At 45.0% G+C, this 17,545-nt stretch overlaps 2 protein-coding genes across 6 annotated transcripts in view; one reads left to right on the plus strand and one right to left on the minus strand.

Moving 5' to 3' along the window:
- FAM181A (family with sequence similarity 181 member A) overlaps nucleotides 1–17,545 on the minus strand; it is a 220,792-nt gene that overhangs the window by 96,016 nt on the left and 107,231 nt on the right. Inside the window, exons 2-3 of one of the 3 annotated variants that reach the window (XR_005597993.1) lie at nucleotides 2,609–2,692; nucleotides 250–955 (exon numbers count right to left, since the gene is read on the minus strand). The exons of 1 other annotated variant lie outside the window; for it this stretch is intronic. The gene's annotated coding sequence lies outside the window, so the exon portion shown is untranslated. Of the gene's footprint in view, nucleotides 1–249; nucleotides 956–2,608; nucleotides 2,693–14,054; nucleotides 14,139–17,545 lie in introns of those variants that run through there. One more of the 3 variants, XR_005597996.1, reaches the window with a different exon arrangement.
- Nucleotides 12,643–17,545, plus strand: part of PRIMA1 (proline rich membrane anchor 1) — an 81,174-nt gene continuing 76,271 nt past the window's right edge. For all 3 annotated transcript variants that reach the window (XM_039537020.1, XM_039537022.1, XM_039537021.1), the window contains exons 1-2: nucleotides 12,643–13,387; nucleotides 13,718–13,846. In XM_039537020.1, coding sequence (XP_039392954.1) covers nucleotides 13,754–13,846 — 93 coding nt within the window. In that variant the 5' untranslated portion in view covers nucleotides 12,643–13,387; nucleotides 13,718–13,753. The remainder of the gene's footprint in view (nucleotides 13,388–13,717; nucleotides 13,847–17,545) is intronic.

Genomic DNA, 17,545 nt, shown 5'->3' on the forward strand with positions numbered 1-17,545 from the left:
GATCAATAGTCTGTTATAAGCTTGTAATGACATATGACCCCAGCTATTTGGATATGTGGCTCTTAACTCTCACCCTGGATCTACGTAAAGTATTAACCATAGTTCTAGCTCAGCGACAAGATCAAATTTGTATTTATTTTTCTGCCATTAACTAACATCAAGCTACAACACTATATATAATGTCACCGCTGACTACAACAGATGTAATTTTGGTTGCTCATGTTGTAATGGAAGCAACATAATGGGAGCTGATGCCACTGTCTAAACAAAAATACACTGTGGATTCTATGGCTATATGAAGAGAGGCTAACTTAGGACTTGATTCTGCCACCCTTCCTCACAATGAATAGTACCTTACTCCGTGAGTAGTCCCATTGGAATCAGTGAGGATAGTCACAAAGTAAGATACTACTTGATATGGGTAAAAGTGGCAGAATTTGGCCTTTGACGTGTACATCTGGGCTAAGTGACAAATGAGGAAGTGATGGAGACGTGATAGTTGCCTAAAGTAGTGTAGACACAAAGGCTGTGTCTACATTAGGCCAGTGTTAACAACAGAAGGAACTGTTTGATAACATTCCCTGTATAGACAGGGCTACAGGCTCAATCTCCCTGCATAGCACCTTCCTCCGTATTCGGTTCTAGTGAAGTCAGTGGGAATAATTGTTTCATAAGATACTACTTAATAGGAGGAAGGATGGTAAAACTGAGTCTTAAGATGGAAGAGTCAGACTTGGGTAGTAACAGGAATGCGGTAATGGGATGAGAGTCAGAAAAGTAAAAACTAGAGTTAATGGCAGGACATCTTGGCTGTGAGCTCTAATAGCCAGAATCCTTCACTTGAGACATTTAGAACTAAATGGGACACCGCACACAAGAATGCATTCGAGGAAACAACACTGCATTGGCAGGGGATGGACTTGGTGATCCAATGGGTCTTTTCCATCTCTGGCTTCTAGGATTTAAGAAAACAAAGCGTTTGTGTGGTTCTTAGTTCTCTCGTGCCTAACTTGGCAATTCTCTGAGGGTGATGTATGCCCTCCTCCCCCGCCATGTCCGCAATGTATTGTTATTTATATTGTAGTCGTGCCTAGGGGCCCCATTCAAGGATTGGGTCCCACTGGGCTAGGCACTGTACACACGCAAAGTGAAATGATAGCCCCTGCCCCAAAGCACTTACACTAGAAGTATCAGATGAGAGACAATAGCCAGATACAACAAACTGACAGAGGAGCACAAGGTAACAGAGATGGGCTTAGGACAGAGTTTGGGGTGAGAGAATCTGCATACAGCACAATTTAGCAGCGGGCCACAGGGCTTTAGCCCAGCACCTCTGCAACTGTCCCAGCCACTGTCTCTACCTATAACCTGGAATAGCAGCCTCTGCCCTCAGGCAAATCAAACAGCTCAGCCTAGTCTCTAGTGGTCACCTGGAGATTGGCTTAATCAGACACAGAGCATAGCCTAGCTCTCTGGTGCACAGGTGTGCAGCTCTCCCCTTCCTCCCTGCAGCCCCACCACACTGGATAGTTGTGGCGATTTTGCAGCATGGTGGCTTTTGTGCAGACCCTTCACAATGGGAGGAATCCCACCCAGAGATAAATGTCCCAGGTGCATGAGCTGTGGAAGAACTGCAGGAGACAGTGTATATACAATTGCAAGATGCAGGGGCGGCTCTAGCTTTTTTGCCGCTCCAAGCATGGCAGGCAGGCAGCCTTCAGCGGCGCGCCTGCGGGAGGACCCCGGTCCCGCGGCTTTGGCATACCCGCTGCCGAATTGCCGCCGAATCCGCGGGCCCGGCGGACCTCCCGCAGGAATGCCGCTGAAGGCTGCCTAACTGCTGCCCTCGCAGGGACTGGCAGGCCACCCCCTGCGGCTTGCTGCCCCTGGCACACGCTTGGTGCGCTGGTGCCCGGAGCCGCCGCTGGCAAGATGGATGCAAAGCAATTCTGAAACCTTTTCTTTAATAGTAGTTAATATAGCGACACATTACTGCTCAGCAAGTCTTAGGCCAGAGGTCCCCAAACTGTGGGGCGCGCCCCACAGGGGGGCACGGAGGAATGTGCAGGGGGGATGTAGCAGGGCCCAGGCCAGTCCCCACTGGGGGCGGGGTGGGAGCACCACCCAGCCACACTCCACCCCCAGCTCTGCTCCAGCCCCTACTCCCAGCTCCCAGCCCAAGCCCCAGCCTCAGCCCCTGACTGTGGCCTGGCTGCAGCTTCCGTTCCTGGCCCCTGTCCCACCCCCAGCCTCGGCTCCCAGCTGTGGCTCTGCTCCTGGCCCAGCCCCAGCCCAGGCCCACTTACCCCTTCCTGCGCCCACCTCTGCTGCCCCATGGGAGCCGTAGCCCCACTCCAGGCCCCAATTCCCATGGGGGAGGGGCGCTGACAGGGGCAAGGGGGTCGTGATCGTGAAAAGTTGGGGGACCACTGTCTTAGGCTATGGCTACACTACAGCTTGAGTCGACATATGTCCCTCAGGGGTGTAAATTAGCCACCACCTTGCACTACATAACTTATGCCAATTTAAGTGAACCAGTGCAGCTGTGCGGCTGTAAACTCTCTAGTGCAGCCAGACTCAGAGCCTTACTGAACACAACAGTCCTCACCTTCTTCCATCCTGTAGCAAATTACTTCCTCTCAAAGCAGTCCGCTTGGTTTGCTGGAATAGATTTCAGTCGCTTTCTGCACACCTGTAACAGAAGTAACAATTCCCCAGCAATAAGTGGAGCCCTCCCATCTCGTCTCTAACACAGAGACACACAGAACTAGGCATCAAAATGGACGGATTGAAATTGTTCATTTCAAGCATATGCTGTGAAATGAAACAAACGAAGAATGGTGAGAAATAATTTGCAAAGCTGCCTTTCAATTGAGTGTTTCTGATTACTTTTATTAATTATTGAATAATTTCATACATTATTCAAGCTTTTCCTGTAGTTTATAGTATCATCAAAAAAAACCTTACACAGTAGAATCAATCAGCCACCACAATGTGTTCCTGCCTCCTGTATAAATGGTGTGGATGTATGTACACAGAAAGGGAGTCTTTCTGTGTGTTGAACCTCTATTCCACTGGCTATTATTTTTCTTGTTTATTTGTGTCTCGGCCAGTTCTGTTTGAACAACTCTTCCTGGGTTATTCCCAGTAGTTCTTCTAACTTTGCTTAGCGGGAGTATGGTATATAATTAAAAGCAGTATAAATCAGAGATATATAGATACAAACCAAACCCCCTCCTCACTCTTTCTCTGTGTATCTTTACAGGATTTTATTCCAGGACCCTCATCATTTTATCTGAGCACCCAGAGCCAACACCCTGCACAGTTTGGAATCTGACTATGAATCCAGATGTTTGGTTGGCCCCAATCACAATGATGGGCTGAACTATTTATCCCTGAACTTTGCAGAAGGGGAGGAGGGTATTTAAAATCTGGGTTCTAACTTTACAGGTTGGGCCCCTTCTCTAATAAAAATAGCAGTAACGTGTAAAGAAGACATGGACAGAAAGGGAAAGAAATGAATTATGAAATGGACGGTCTTTAAAACATAGTAATAAGGGAATGTTATTCTGTTTCCTGGAAGTATATGACTGTGCAAGGGACAGATGAGATTAATTTATTCCCCTTTTGCTTCCTCCATTGTCTTTAGAGGCAGCTCACCATGGAAGCTGCTACTCCTACTTTTTCAGTGGCCATGGCCATTATTTCTGCAACACATCTGAAAAGTGATCAAGCCAAGTAATCTCCCCTCTAGCTAATGGCAAGAATATAGAGTACCAGGTAATTTGCTGTCTTTTGAGAGCACAGGGCATCACTTTCACTTTTTTCATCCAATGCATGTTGAGTTCCAGATGAGAGAGTCGGATCCTAAGAATCCTTAGGGCCTGAGCCACATTCCTTCAATAAGATTGGATTAGGCCCTCAGTGCTGCTGTCATGTCACATTAACAGGCCTTAGACCAAATTCTCCACTAGAATCTAGAACAATCACTCATAGCGATATGAAAGGAACCATCTCAAGTAGCTCAATCATATACATGCTGGTGATAGAAATCCCCCTGGCTTGTTTTGGAGAGGATTCTGACTCCTACAGGTTCAGTGAAGAGACAGCCAGGAAAAGGATTTTATTGAAAAGTAAAACTAGAGACTTTCATTTCCTTTTAATGAGTTCTACACCTGTGGCATCCGCAATCAAATGTGCAGAGCTTCATGCGTGATGCATGCAGGTGAAACTGAACAAAAAGGAGCCAGTGTTGCTGGGCCGTGTCGATCCCCAGAGAGACAAGGTGGGGGAGGTAATATCTTTTATTGGACCAACTTCTGTTGGTGAGAGAGAGAGAAGCTTTCGAGCTACACAGAGCCTCTTCCTCGGGTCTGGGAAAGGTACTCAGAGCATCACAGCTAAATACAAGGTCGAACCTTTCCCAGACCCGAGGAAGAGCTCAGTGTAGCTCAAAAGCTTCTCTCTCTCACCAACAGAAGTTGGTCCAATAAAAGATATTACCTCACCCACCTCGTCTCTCAAAAAGGAGCCACATAGATCATTATCGATTCCTCGGGGAAAGGTGATTCCCTGTTCATGCTCAATGTCTGGACAGTTCTATTTGCACTGTCACGTGATTAAGCTTACTCAGTCTTAGCCTTATCAGTTTCAATAATAATATAGCCAATGACCATCCTACTTTTATTTTTCACTTATAACAGCCTTAAATATAATAAACAAATGAAAGCTTTAACAGAGTGATGCAAAATAAACAAATAGGTATTTTTACTTAGGGTTGGGAAAGATTTAACTAACTGATGTTTAGTAAGTTATATCAGCTAATTACGGCATGTTCATAGCCGGAGGAATAAGTACAGGCCATTATGTACTATAAATTTTTAAAGCAGAAGTCTGTAATGTAATTGATTAGGAGTTCTGCCTGAAAATTAATGACATAATCTAGCCCTATGTTACTTTTATCTGAAGTCAGATCTTAGAAAGGGAACTGCAGATAGAGTGTATGGTGTGTGTAAGCAGTGTACGTGTACAATCATTTACAAGTGCAAATGGTGGGTATTCAATCCTAGAAAGTAAAAAGAGGTGAAAGTTGGGCAGGAACTAACACACAGAAAAGAAAAGAACAGGAGTACTTGTGGCACCTTAGAGACTAACAAATTTATTTCAGCATAAGCTTTCGTGGGCTACAGCCCACTTCTTCAGATGCATAGAATGGAACACACAGACAGAAGATATTTATACATACAGAGAACATGAAGGCTAGTGGCGTTCTGTGATTTTCTTTGTTGGGCCTGTCCTGTAGTAGGTGGCTTCTGGGTACTCTTCTGGCTCTGTCAATCTGTTTTTTCACTTCAGCAGGTGGGTATTGTAGTAAGACAGTGTCTTGTGATTTAACATACACACAGAGAAAAGAACACACATATGAACACGAGCTACAGATTATGTCATGTAGCTTCATACATAGGTCCTGTTTTTATTTTCACTCAAACCAGTGTAGTTTCATTGACTTTGATTTCCATTAACATCATGATGCCCCAGGACTTATGTAGGGGGAAACCCAAGAGAGGTTTAATTGAACCCCCTCATGTTAAAAATCAAGCTCCAGTTCAAATATTTTAATCAAAATCCTTACAACTTTGGGGATCTTATCCCTATATATTTGAACCAAGGGGAGCTACTGAATGTGCAGAACTTTTGAAAAAAACAGGTCATTTATTTAGCTGCCTAAATATGACTCAGGAGTCTCACTTTAGGCATCCTTTTATATATATATTTTTGGACACAGGCAGTAAAATACTTTGGGATCCTCTAGGTGAAAGCCCAAAAGAACTACGATATTGTGGAGTTTGGAGACCTATAAATACCAAAGATCGATAGAATGATTGATCGATAGATCAAAAGAAATTTTTAAAAAGAATAGGAAGACCTTGTCTACACTAGAACTTACTTCGGTATAACTTATGTCGCTTAGGGATGTGACTAACCTACACCCCGAACGACGTAAGTTATACTGACCTAAGCACTGATGTAGACAGGGTTATGTCAGCAGGAGGTGGAGTGGTGTTATTAAGCCGAGGGGAGGACTCTCTCCCATTAGCTTAACGTATCTTCACCAGAAGCACTACAGTGGCTCTCCTGTGTCACTATAGTGCTTCTAGTGTCGATGTAGCCTAATGTGTTCCATATCATTGGAAAGTTAGAAATAACAAAGATAATGTTATATGTGAAGTTCTCCTGATAGCATTGTTACAAGCTGGGGGGGGGGGGTGAGAGAGGTAGTGGTGCAAGTAGGGTGGTACAGTATGGTACATCGTACCACTACAATATTTATAGCCGGTACTCCATACCACAAAGACACAGGAGGAGCAGAATGTGAGACCGCTGGGTGGCCCCCACGCCGTCAGCTCCTCCAGCGCGGTTGTACCACCTCCAGCCCTCCACGCAGCTGCACCTCCTGTCTGGGATCTGTACAGCAACCCCGCTGGAGGATGGGGTAGGGCTGGTGGCAGTACAGCTGTGCCAGGCGGCCCCACGTTCTGCTCCTTTTGCCACCGTGGTTCTGGAGAGAGCTGCAGTTCAGAAGTCTCCAGCACAGCAGGAGGAGGACAGGGCCTCCCCCACCCAGGAGGTGTGGGATGGATCATGGGGAGGGGACGGGGTGAGCTTGGGGGTCCCGGGCTGGTGGCGGGGTGGGGAGGAGTCACCTGGGGGGGTCATGTGGGGCGGTCACATGCCCCCCCCTTAGGTGGTGCCTCCCTTTGTGTACCTCCCATGAGTGCAGCATACCGGTAAGAAATGAATTCTACTTGCACCACTGGAGAGAGGGAAGGCAGAACACACAAATGCAAGCAACTGGAAGGAGCAGCTGACGGTATGGTGTCTGACTCTGGACAAAACTTGGGGAAAGGGTTTTGAGTCAGGGATTCAGGCTGCAAAAAATGAGTGTTCTTGGTGCTGTGAGCAAAGGAAGCTGTTCCTGCTATTTGATTCCATTGACTTTCAGAGACATGGGACTTTGTACATTCTTTGTAAATAAAATAAACTGTATCAAAGAAATACCTGACTGTCCTCAATTTCTACTCCCAAATGGAACATCCCCAGGGCCCCAAACAGTGACTAGCTTTTTGGCTTGAAAGGGGGCGACGATATTCTTGAAAAAGGAGAGAGCTGTAAGACTGATGGAGAGACTATGCTATCGGGCATGACAAGGCTTTGAAATATCAATCATTATTTTCTTTGTTTGCTTGTGTATTCTTTAATTTTTTCCCCAGGTAGAAAATTAGGTATCTCAGTGGTTCAGGAAGAAGCTAACTAAATTCTTCTTGAGTTCACTGGCATATGCCCAGAAATATCATTAGCAAGCAGTAGAATGTTAAATGGCAGCTTCCAAGCCTTGACTGACCACAAAGCCCTTCCTTGAGATGTGGTAACCTTCATTTTCTTTGATTCAGTCTCCACTCCAGCTAAAAGCCTGCTTGCTACATTAGAAGAGGTGGGGACAAAGTTACATGGGGGTAAATCCATAGTAACTTCATGATTTCCATGATATTACTCCAGAGGTACAGCATTATAACTCTTGGCCTGGATCTCCAAAGCACTTTAATAATATCATAAAATCAGTCTATACTGAAAAAAATAAATTATTCTTATGGATCATCATAACCAGAATGGCTACCTGGAATATAAGAGTAGCAATAATTATTCTGATTGTTAATCAGTGTTCCAGTTATTGTAATGTTCCCTGAATAGTCAGAAAAGCAGAATGTTACCATGACTGTATTGTTTATCACTAAATGTTTCTATAACCCAACAAAATAAACTAGTCTGATCAATGCTAATCAAACCAAGGACCTAAGTAAATATCCCACAAAACAGTCATTCGGGGTAACATTCTTCTTTACTCTGGTGTAAATCTGGAGTAACTGTCAGTTTACCTGAAGTTGTTGCCAATTTATTTGGGTGTATCACAAGAGTAAAATATTGGTGTTGGTTTGTGGGTTACTTTTGCTAGATCATCTGAGTAATACAGTGCAAACAGCATTTTCCTGAAAGAGATTAAACTTTTTTCAAACAAATCTCGTTTAGAATTCAAACCGCATTTCCATGGCACTTTTCAGGCTCACTTTGCCAACACTGAGCCAGAATCTGGAGCGACGTTGATTTATAGGTTCATAATGCCCAATGTTGCACGGTGCTAAGCACACGTTGCAGGACAGGACTCATTAACTAATTCAACCTCAAACCACCACTTTCAGGTAGCTGGGTTTTTACACTGCCATTTAACAGATAAGGAGACTGAGGCAGGGAGTTTAAGTTATTTGACCAAGGCCACAGAGGATGTCATTGTTAGACCAGAGATTACAATTCAAGAATTCTTGGTTACTGGTCCTGGGATCAAACCACTCAGCCATGCCTGTCTCTCAGTGTACGTATAGTATCTCTACCACAGAAAATCACGCAGTCCTTCTTAATTTTGGCTCTGATTCAGCAAAACACTTAAATATGTGCTTAACATTAAACAAAAGGGTTTAATCATGTGCTTAAAATTAATTTAACTTAACTTTAAACATGTGCTTTTGTCCTTTGATGAGGTCACAATTCAGAAAAGCACTTAAGCGTGTACTTAACTTTACACACTTAAAGTTAAACATTTTCTTAAGCTCTGCTAAATCAGGGTCTATAATTCTTTAATGACCCAATCATATCAAGTATCAGAGGGGTAGCCGTGTTAGTCTGGATCTGTAAAAGCAACAAAGAATCCTGTGGCACCTTATAGACTAACAGACGTTCTGCAGCATGAGCTTTCGTGGGTGAATACCCACTTCTTCAGATTCAGGTAGGCCAAAATCAGCTCTTAAGGCCACGTCTACACTACCCGCTGGATCGGCGGGTAGTAATTGATCTATCGGGGATCGATTTATCGTGTCTCGTCTGGACGCGATAAATCAATCCGTGAATCGATGCCCGTATTCCACCTCGTCAGGAGGAGTAAGCGCAGTTGACGGGGGAGCCGCAGCAGTCGACTAGCTGTCGTGAGGATGGCCAGATAAGTCGAACTAAGATACTTTGACTTCAGCTACGCGAATCAATCCCCGCCCCCCAGTGTGGACCAGCTCTTAGTTACACTAGTGCCGCAACACCAACTGTGGCTGCTCTCATGGAACTGGGAGTAGAGTTTGGTCCACTGTGCCCTTAGTTCCCTGGTGTGTCTTTGGGCCAAAGGAACAACACTTAGAGCTGGTACTAGGACAATTGCTAATGGCAGGAGAATCCACAGTTCTTTTGACATTAAGTCACTGTAAACATGGAAAGAAAAGAAATCTGTGTTGTATTTTTTGGCTTACAATGCCTTAAGCCTTATCTCTCATTCTGGCATCTGAAGAAGTGGGTATTCACCCACGAAAGCTCATGCTGCAGAACGTCTGTTAGTCTATAAGGTGCCACAGGATTCTTTGTTGCTTTTACCAATCATATCATTTATCTTTCTCACAGAGGTAAAATTCTGGGGTCCTATTCTCCCCCTGTAGAAAACCAATAAGTCCCCCTGGAGTTAATGGAGGACACTGGTATCATATGTGGAGGAAAACAGGGTCCATACTCAGCACTTACACATGCTAAAATCCCATTCGCTTTAATGGGGGATTTGCCTGAGTAAAGACTGCAGGATTTGACCCACAGTTCAACATTTGATTTAAAATATTTGCAGTCCAGTGGTTTCATTAATGCCAAATTACCACCCCAAAGCAGAAAAGGTGCCAGTCAGGTAGGCCAAAATCAGCTCTTAAGGCCACGTCTACACTACCCGCTGGATCGGCGGGTAGTAATTGATCTATCGGGGATCGATTTATCGTGTCTCGTCTGGACGCGATAAATCAATCCGTGAATCGATGCCCGTATTCCACCTCGTCAGGAGGAGTAAGCGCAGTTGACGGGGGAGCCGCAGCAGTCGACTAGCTGTCGTGAGGATGGCCAGATAAGTCGAACTAAGATACTTTGACTTCAGCTACGCGAATCAATCCCCGCCCCCCAGTGTGGACCAGCTCTTAGTTACACTAGTGCCGCAACACCAACTGTGGCTGCTCTCATGGAACTGGGAGTAGAGTTTGGTCCACTGTGCCCTTAGTTCCCTGGTGTGTCTTTGGGCCAAAGGAACAACACTTAGAGCTGGTACTAGGACAATTGCTAATGGCAGGAGAATCCACAGTTCTTTTGACATTAAGTCACTGTAAACATGGAAAGAAAAGAAATCTGTGTTGTATTTTTTGGCTTACAATGCCTTAAGCCTTATCTCTCATTCTGTCAGGAACCAAGAACTATGTATACAGATGGTGCAATTTATTATGGTCTGTACTGCGATCAAGTACTGAAATACCTTCAGGAAATCACCAGAAAGCCTGAAAAGCTTGCAGTCTCTTGTGACTCCAGCTCGGTAAAACTATAATTGAACAAGGACAATACATTAAGTACTGTATGTTACGCAGTAGACCTATGGAAAAGGAGTGCGGCTTTTTCAGCATCATTACAGAAAATATATTTATTATACAATTACTGACTGTATCCAAGGTCATCAGCTATGCATCTCTCTTTATTCTGCCCTCTCTCAAACACACACATTCATTTACAAATAAATACATAGTTCTATTGGGACAAATTCATCCTGGTCCATTAAGTTCAGCTGCATTGTGTACATTTATAAGACATTGCTGAGCTTGATTCCCTTCACTTACACTAGTGTAAATCAGGGGTAAGTTCACTGAAGTCAGTGGAGTTACACCAATGTAACAGTGGTGTAAGAGAAGAATTCTAGCCCTTATTTGCAATGGCATTGACATATTTTTATTCTTGCTTCACAAAGTGGAGTCGTGAAACAGTAATTTTGCTTAACTAGGCTGAATTTGTGCCAGAAACGTAGAGAAAAAAATTAATCTCGCATCCCTGCACTCCCTCGTTCAAACCTGTGTATAAAATACATAACTAGAGCTGGGCTTAAGACTTCACATCTGGAGCCCAAGCACTGCAATATTTGAGATGTTCAGCTCCAGGATTTTGCTTTGGCCCATCATAAAGACAGCGACCAATTTGCAAAATTTGGATCTGGATCCAGATTTGGATTTCAAACACCCCCACAGACTGGGAGGTGTTCAGATGAGACATTTTGATTTAGGCCCATCTCTCTCCATAATTAGAAACAGAGTGTGACACTAAAAATTGACTCAAGCTATCGACGCAGCAAAAATGTTTATTAGCGTGTTGACATATGATAAATCTAACTTACAGAAACAGCCACTATTCACAGGCCCTCCTGCAGCTCTGCTCATTAACAGGCTCACTAAAAAACTAAACCCATTTTCATCTTTCCACTCTAGTTCTTCTTTGTAAAGAGGCAAGACTGTGCCACCCTTACAATAAAGGATTCTTTATTCACTTCCCTGCACGCGCTCTTAAATGTTCCAATGTGCTTCATTATCACATAGAAACACAATAGAAACGAATGTCTCAAAGTGTCTTTCATTATTACATCTCACGAAACACGAAAAAAAAACACCCCATACAGCAAATAATTCACTCACATGACAGGATAATCCCACACGCCAGGTTGAAAGAAATGTCGCTTCCCAGCAGAAGGCATCTGACTGACATTTGTACCCTTTGTGGCCCATCAAACCTTCAGGGCTTCAAGTAGCATGGCTGTCAGGGCGCTGACTATGTTTAAGGTTTGAGTGACTTTTTTGCTTGTCTTTGTTGCAATATTGGTTTTATTAATGTGCTTTAATCTCGGATAGGGAAGGCCCAGCCCTGGGAGTCAGGAAACCTGGGGGTCTACAACCACCATTGTCACACACTTGCTGTGGGACCATCAACATGCCACTTAGGACCTGACTTTCAGACGTGCTGAGCACCCAATAGCTCCCCTTGATTGCAATAGGAGCAGCAGGTGCTTAGCGCCTTTGAAAATCCAGCCATTAAACGCTCTCATCCTGTTTCCCTCTCTTTAAAATGGGGATGATGATACTTTCCCGACCCTGCTGGGGCGCACTGGGGCTAAATCCGTTAATACTGTAAAGTGCTTTGGGATCCTCAGATGGCAGGTGCTGCAGAAACATTCATACTAATTGATTGTATTTTCTATAACTGTGTCTCCTACAGTAGCCACTTGTATAGAAATGAGTAAAACAATTAAACCTGCAAGTGTTCCTGGGCTTCACTTATTCCACTGAGGTGCCCCGGGGGGGTGGGTATTTGCAAAGCCACACTCGCCTCCCAGAACGCTGCTAACTTGCCTCCAGCAGCAATGGGGGAGGAGGAGGAGGAGAGGGGAAGCTTGTCAGTTTCCAACCTGCAATGATCTCGTAATGAGTGTGGGAGAAAACCCCTGAGCCTCCCAAGAAGAAATCCCCGATCGAGTGTCATCAGCCGAGCCTAGGAGGGAAAAAAAAGCACCGAGCCAAGTGCCAAACACACAATGGGCTCGCTAGATGGGTATGAAAAATCACTGCAGCAGCAGCAGGCAGGGGAGAGATTAAATTCACAGGCGAGCCAGAAGCCTCTGGCTTTGCTCTCATATTCCTCCCCCCCCCCCCTTCCCTTTTGCATGTGCAGCGCCTCTCCAGCCCTGTCGTCCTCCCTGCTCCCTCCCCATGGGCTCTGCACAGCCGACCTCTCTCTCTCTCTAGCCTGCTGTTTCTTGGGGCTCTGGTGATGGACAGCTGAGGATCTGGTACCCAGAGGAAGTGGCAAGGCACTAGACACCAACCCTACTACTTGCAGGAAGGGAGCTCTGTGCGGACGGGAGCAGTTGATCTCTTCGCTTTTGGAGAGGAGAGGAGCTAGAGGGAGCGGATTTCACAGCTGATTTCGCTTGGGCTCCTGGGCACCTTGTCTGGCACTTTTACTTTGGGGAGCCTGCAGTTTTGTTGCAATTGCAGAGAGAGAACGAGGGAGGGATTGCTCCGAGACTCGGACTATCCTCTGGGGCTTCGCGTCCTACCTACAGCCATTGAGACCAAGTGGCGTTTTGCAGGCTGGAGCTCAGGTTCATTTTCGGGCGGTGGGCTCCCTCCTCGGAGCCAGAGAGACACACACAGGACTGGCCGGGCTGCTGCTGCTGCTGCTTCTTTTTGCTGGGCAAGCTCCTGTTCTGAGAAAGGAGCCCCTCACCTCCGCCCCTCCTCCCCCCGATGAGAGGCGGCTGGGCTCCAGGGATCCGGCTCAGCAGCGAGCGGAGGCAACGCCAGGGGGGAGCCAGGCGGCGCACCAGCTGCGACTGATCCTGCTGCAAACTTTTCTGCCTGCACCCAGTGCCCCGCCACAGCATGTAAAGGAAGCGCCAGCAGCGTCCTGCTTCACCTGAGACCCAGAGCCCAGGCGCCCGCCCGCCCAGCCCAGGGTAAGGAGGAAAACAGCAGCGATCTGGGTGCTTGCCTTGCGCGGCAGGAGCTGCGCTACGAGCATCACCGACACCCATTCTCTTGGGGAGGGGGTCCCCGCCGCTGGCACGCCCGAAGGGGAGGGGAGAAGGGGAAGCTGGGGAGGGGGGTGCACGTCTTGTTGACCCGGGAAGCCAGGACTTGCTTGTAGCTGCGAAGCTTTCCAAAGGCCCCTCCCGCCTTTAGAAATAAAGTTGGGAAGCTCTCGGGGAGGGGGGCGCCGTGGTTCTGCGGGTGGGAGTGCGATCGGAAACGCCTTTGCTGTGCGCTCTCCCCGTTCGGTTACACAGGTCGTGAGCTGACGAGCCCCTTCGCCCAGAGGAGTGATGCTGATCAGAGAGCTGCTGCTGCTCCTCCACGGCTGCTGGCCTTCCCTGCTGCTGCACTGTGCCCTCCACCCCCTCTGGGGCTTCATTCAGGTAACTCCAACCTTGCCCCAGCCCCGGGCACCTTTAACTCAGAAGTTGGGTCGGAGGGGGCAGGCAGCACAGATGAACCTCTGGCGTTATTTACTGATGCCCCGTGACCGTAGCCCGAAGTGGGAGAAGGGAGAGGACTCTCTTGAGCTGGAAATAATCACTGCTGGTTGGAGTCCTGGATCCTGGGGCTTCCTGCCCCATACTCTCCTGGTGGGGTTTGGGAATAAGTGGTGTCTGATAGCTTCATCTCCTGGATTAGGAGAGTGTTTAGAGACAGATACATGTTCCTGTACTGTTAAAAAAGATGAAATTGGAGATCACTGTCACCCAGAGCCAGAGAAAGAGACTCTAAGACTTCCTGTAAAATCCAGAGTGCCATTTAGATCTCTGAATGCTGCACTCCCCACACCTTTAAAGTCTGTCTGTCGTCACTGCTGAAAATGGTCCTTAGTTTACAGGTCAAAATGGTGCATTTAGAACAACTTCTAATTGCTTGGGTTTGACTCAAAAGTGTGCAGTTTTAAATGGCTTTTTATATTTTTGGCATCTCAGACATACCCCACTTTTAAATTGTTTCCTTATTTTCATATACTTCTGAATATTTGAATGTGCTACAGAGAACTTCAGTGACCTCTCAAACAGTTCAGCATGCACATGGTGATATATATGAATGTTAAACAACAATACTAGAGAGAAGGTGGGTGAGGTAATATCTTTTATTGGACCAATGTCTGTTGATGAGAGACAAGCTTTTGAGCTTACACAGAGCTCTTCTTCAGCTCACCTCACTGACAGAAGTTGGTCCAGTAAAAGATATTACCTCACCCACCTTGTCTCTCTAATACCCTGGGACCAACATGGCTACAACAACACTTCAAAAAACAATACCGTCATGCATTACTTACAGCGATTTGTAAACTCATCCAGGGATATACTTTGTGTCCATCTCTGTCTGCAAAGAAACAATCACACTTGGTGCTGACTTAATAATAAATATTAAAATTATATACAGAGAGAGAGAGAGAGAGATGGAATGCACATGTGCATGTATTTTATATGATGAGTGAAATCCTGGCCCCAGTGAAGTCAATAGGGACAACTCACACTCATTTCCATGGAGCCGGGATTTCTGCATGTATAAAATAGACTATGTATGTACACACAGAGAATTGTTCAGATTTTAATTTTTGCAAATTGTTGACTTTGGAAACTGATAGTCGTCCATGTAGCAGGGAGGAATAGCCCAATATATGTAGCTGTTGCTTGCCTAGTTATAATTCCAATTTCTTTCAATTACTGTTGATTACAGAGGGACATAGAGGCTTTTCTAGGGAGTCTAAGTGATCAACACCCTAGAGAATCTTGTGTCTGTAGAACTCAAGTTCTTTCTGAGCAAGATGTGGCTGACCTTTTTAAACATGTTGACAGTGAGCGGGTTTAGAGTGTAATTACTATAGGTGGCAATATGTACAAAAAAAGGAACACATTGGGGAAGTGCTGAAAGCCTCATTCTGGTAATTTTTGGCATGGTGTCTGAAGTGTCTCTGAACTGAGAATTCACTGGATAAAAGCTGAATCAGCTTTGTCCATTCGCAGCCTCTGACTGTTATGTGGTGTGACCTTGATTGTAATGTGGGGTGACCAGTGACCTTTCTGCAGATGGACTCGGAGAAAACAGCAGACTAAAATGGACAGTGAGCTTCCACTTCAGGCAACCAGGAAACCAGCAAAACTAACTAAAACACATCCCTTTGATATTTTACACTTTATTTATAATATATGTCTTCAAAGCAGTAATTGATGAGCTAGTCGAGTACTGTTTCAGCACAGAGCAACTGCAGTTTCTTTTTTGGCGAAAACATAGCAAAGACTTAATGTCCTTTACTCTCTGTTCTAAACTTAGTGGACTCCGAAAGATTACACTGAGATTTTTTTTATTTGTTTTAACATTTGTCTCTTATAAGATTTGTGAGCTCTCCAACTGCAATAAATAATTTATTCATTCTGCTGGCTGTCCTGCTCTAGAATTCAGATGGCTAAACTACTTTCTGTAATTGAAAGTGTGTATAGTTAAGGAAAATGCAATGACGTGAAAAGAGCAGCATTTTGAAAACCATCTCCTTCAAAAGATCAGGCAGTCACCAAAATTTGCATGAGCACCCTTCACACAAGTCACTCAGGCGATTTAATTAAAAATAAATCAATAATAATTTTAAATAGGTTGTGAAACAGGCAAACCAGAGTTGCCCAGCCTTCCTCTGCAATAGTTTAGAAATTCTACTGCCTGATTCTTGATTGATAACTGCAACATTTTTAGTGTTTTGTATGAGTCCAGTCAATCAATCTGCTCCTATTAGAGTTTTTACTTGCCCACCCCACCCAGTGATCAAAGTATAAGGCTCACATTTGCATATAGTAACGCAAAGGTCATGCATGGAATAGCCAAGAGTGCCCTTAATGAGGCATGAAGTTTGCACATTCTTTGTATTAAACCTTAAACTGAGCCATGCGGTATCCATATATGATCCTAGCTCTTTTACCAATATGAATTCCCTTCCATCACAGATGAGACTCAAAGGGAAAATCATCCCAGGTACAAGTTCTCATAAGTAAATGGGCCAAGATTTTGGGTCATATTCAACCCTGGTGTAACTTCATTTACTAAGAAGGGATGAATTTGATCCATAATCTTTAGCTAAATAAGCCTAGCCTCATAACTTTGCCCAGACTAACCAGAATAATTCTGTAGCAACTTTTCTGCTTTTCAGGAAATTAATGAAACACTCTCAGGAAAAAAAGTAGGACATACCCAGAGAGCCTGGGTTCCATGAGCAGGTTGTCAATACTGTTCCAGTTAGGTTACCCACACCTGAGGGAAGTGGAAGAGTTGCCAGAAATAGTGAATTGCAGTGGTGCAGGTCCAGTCCAAGTCCAAATTTTCCTCTATAGCATTTTCCAGACTTAACCTTTTCATGTGGAGCACACAGCTAAAAGTCTTTTCCACGCCCTCACTGTTCTCTCACTGTCATGCCCCCTTTCTCTCTCCGTTCTGTCAATGATATCCATCTGACTTTCTCATTTATCTTCTGTTCCCACCACTCTCTTTGCTCTTCCTTGCATGCTGCTCTTGGCACATGGACTACTTTACCTGAACTAATCTGTCAGGGTATTACCTCTTCTCATTCCCTCCCCAAGACCTATTTCAAAACATCCACAAGAAATCAGCCAGATACGGGTGGCTAGGTGAGGAGCAGTTGATGTTAATTTATTTTAAAAAAACAAACAAAATAAAACAAAAACCACCAAACCTCACAATACTATTAAATGATTTGGAAGCATCAAGTTGTACATTTTGCTGGGCCATCTATTTGCATGAATTATTACTGCTGCCCTGGTCCTCTCTCCCTTTAGCTTCCTGTTGTTTGCTTTGCTCAATTGTTGGGACTTGTTTTAAATTAGGTTATAAGCATGTCAGGGCAGTGACCATGTTGTTCTATTTATTTGTATAGAACCTAGCGCCATTGGGCCCCAATTCTGCTTGAGGCCTTTGAGGGCCACCATAATACAAATAATAGAAAATAATAAACGGGCATCATAAATTAATGGGGACAAAATCTTATCTCAGAAAATCTATCTCACTGATGTAAATCTAGAGCGACTCTGTTGTGGCTTCAGTGGAGTTATTTGGGATCTACACCA

This window comes from Mauremys reevesii, linkage group 4, assembly GCF_016161935.1.
Source record: "Mauremys reevesii isolate NIE-2019 linkage group 4, ASM1616193v1, whole genome shotgun sequence".
Lineage (NCBI taxonomy): Eukaryota > Metazoa > Chordata > Testudines > Geoemydidae > Mauremys > Mauremys reevesii.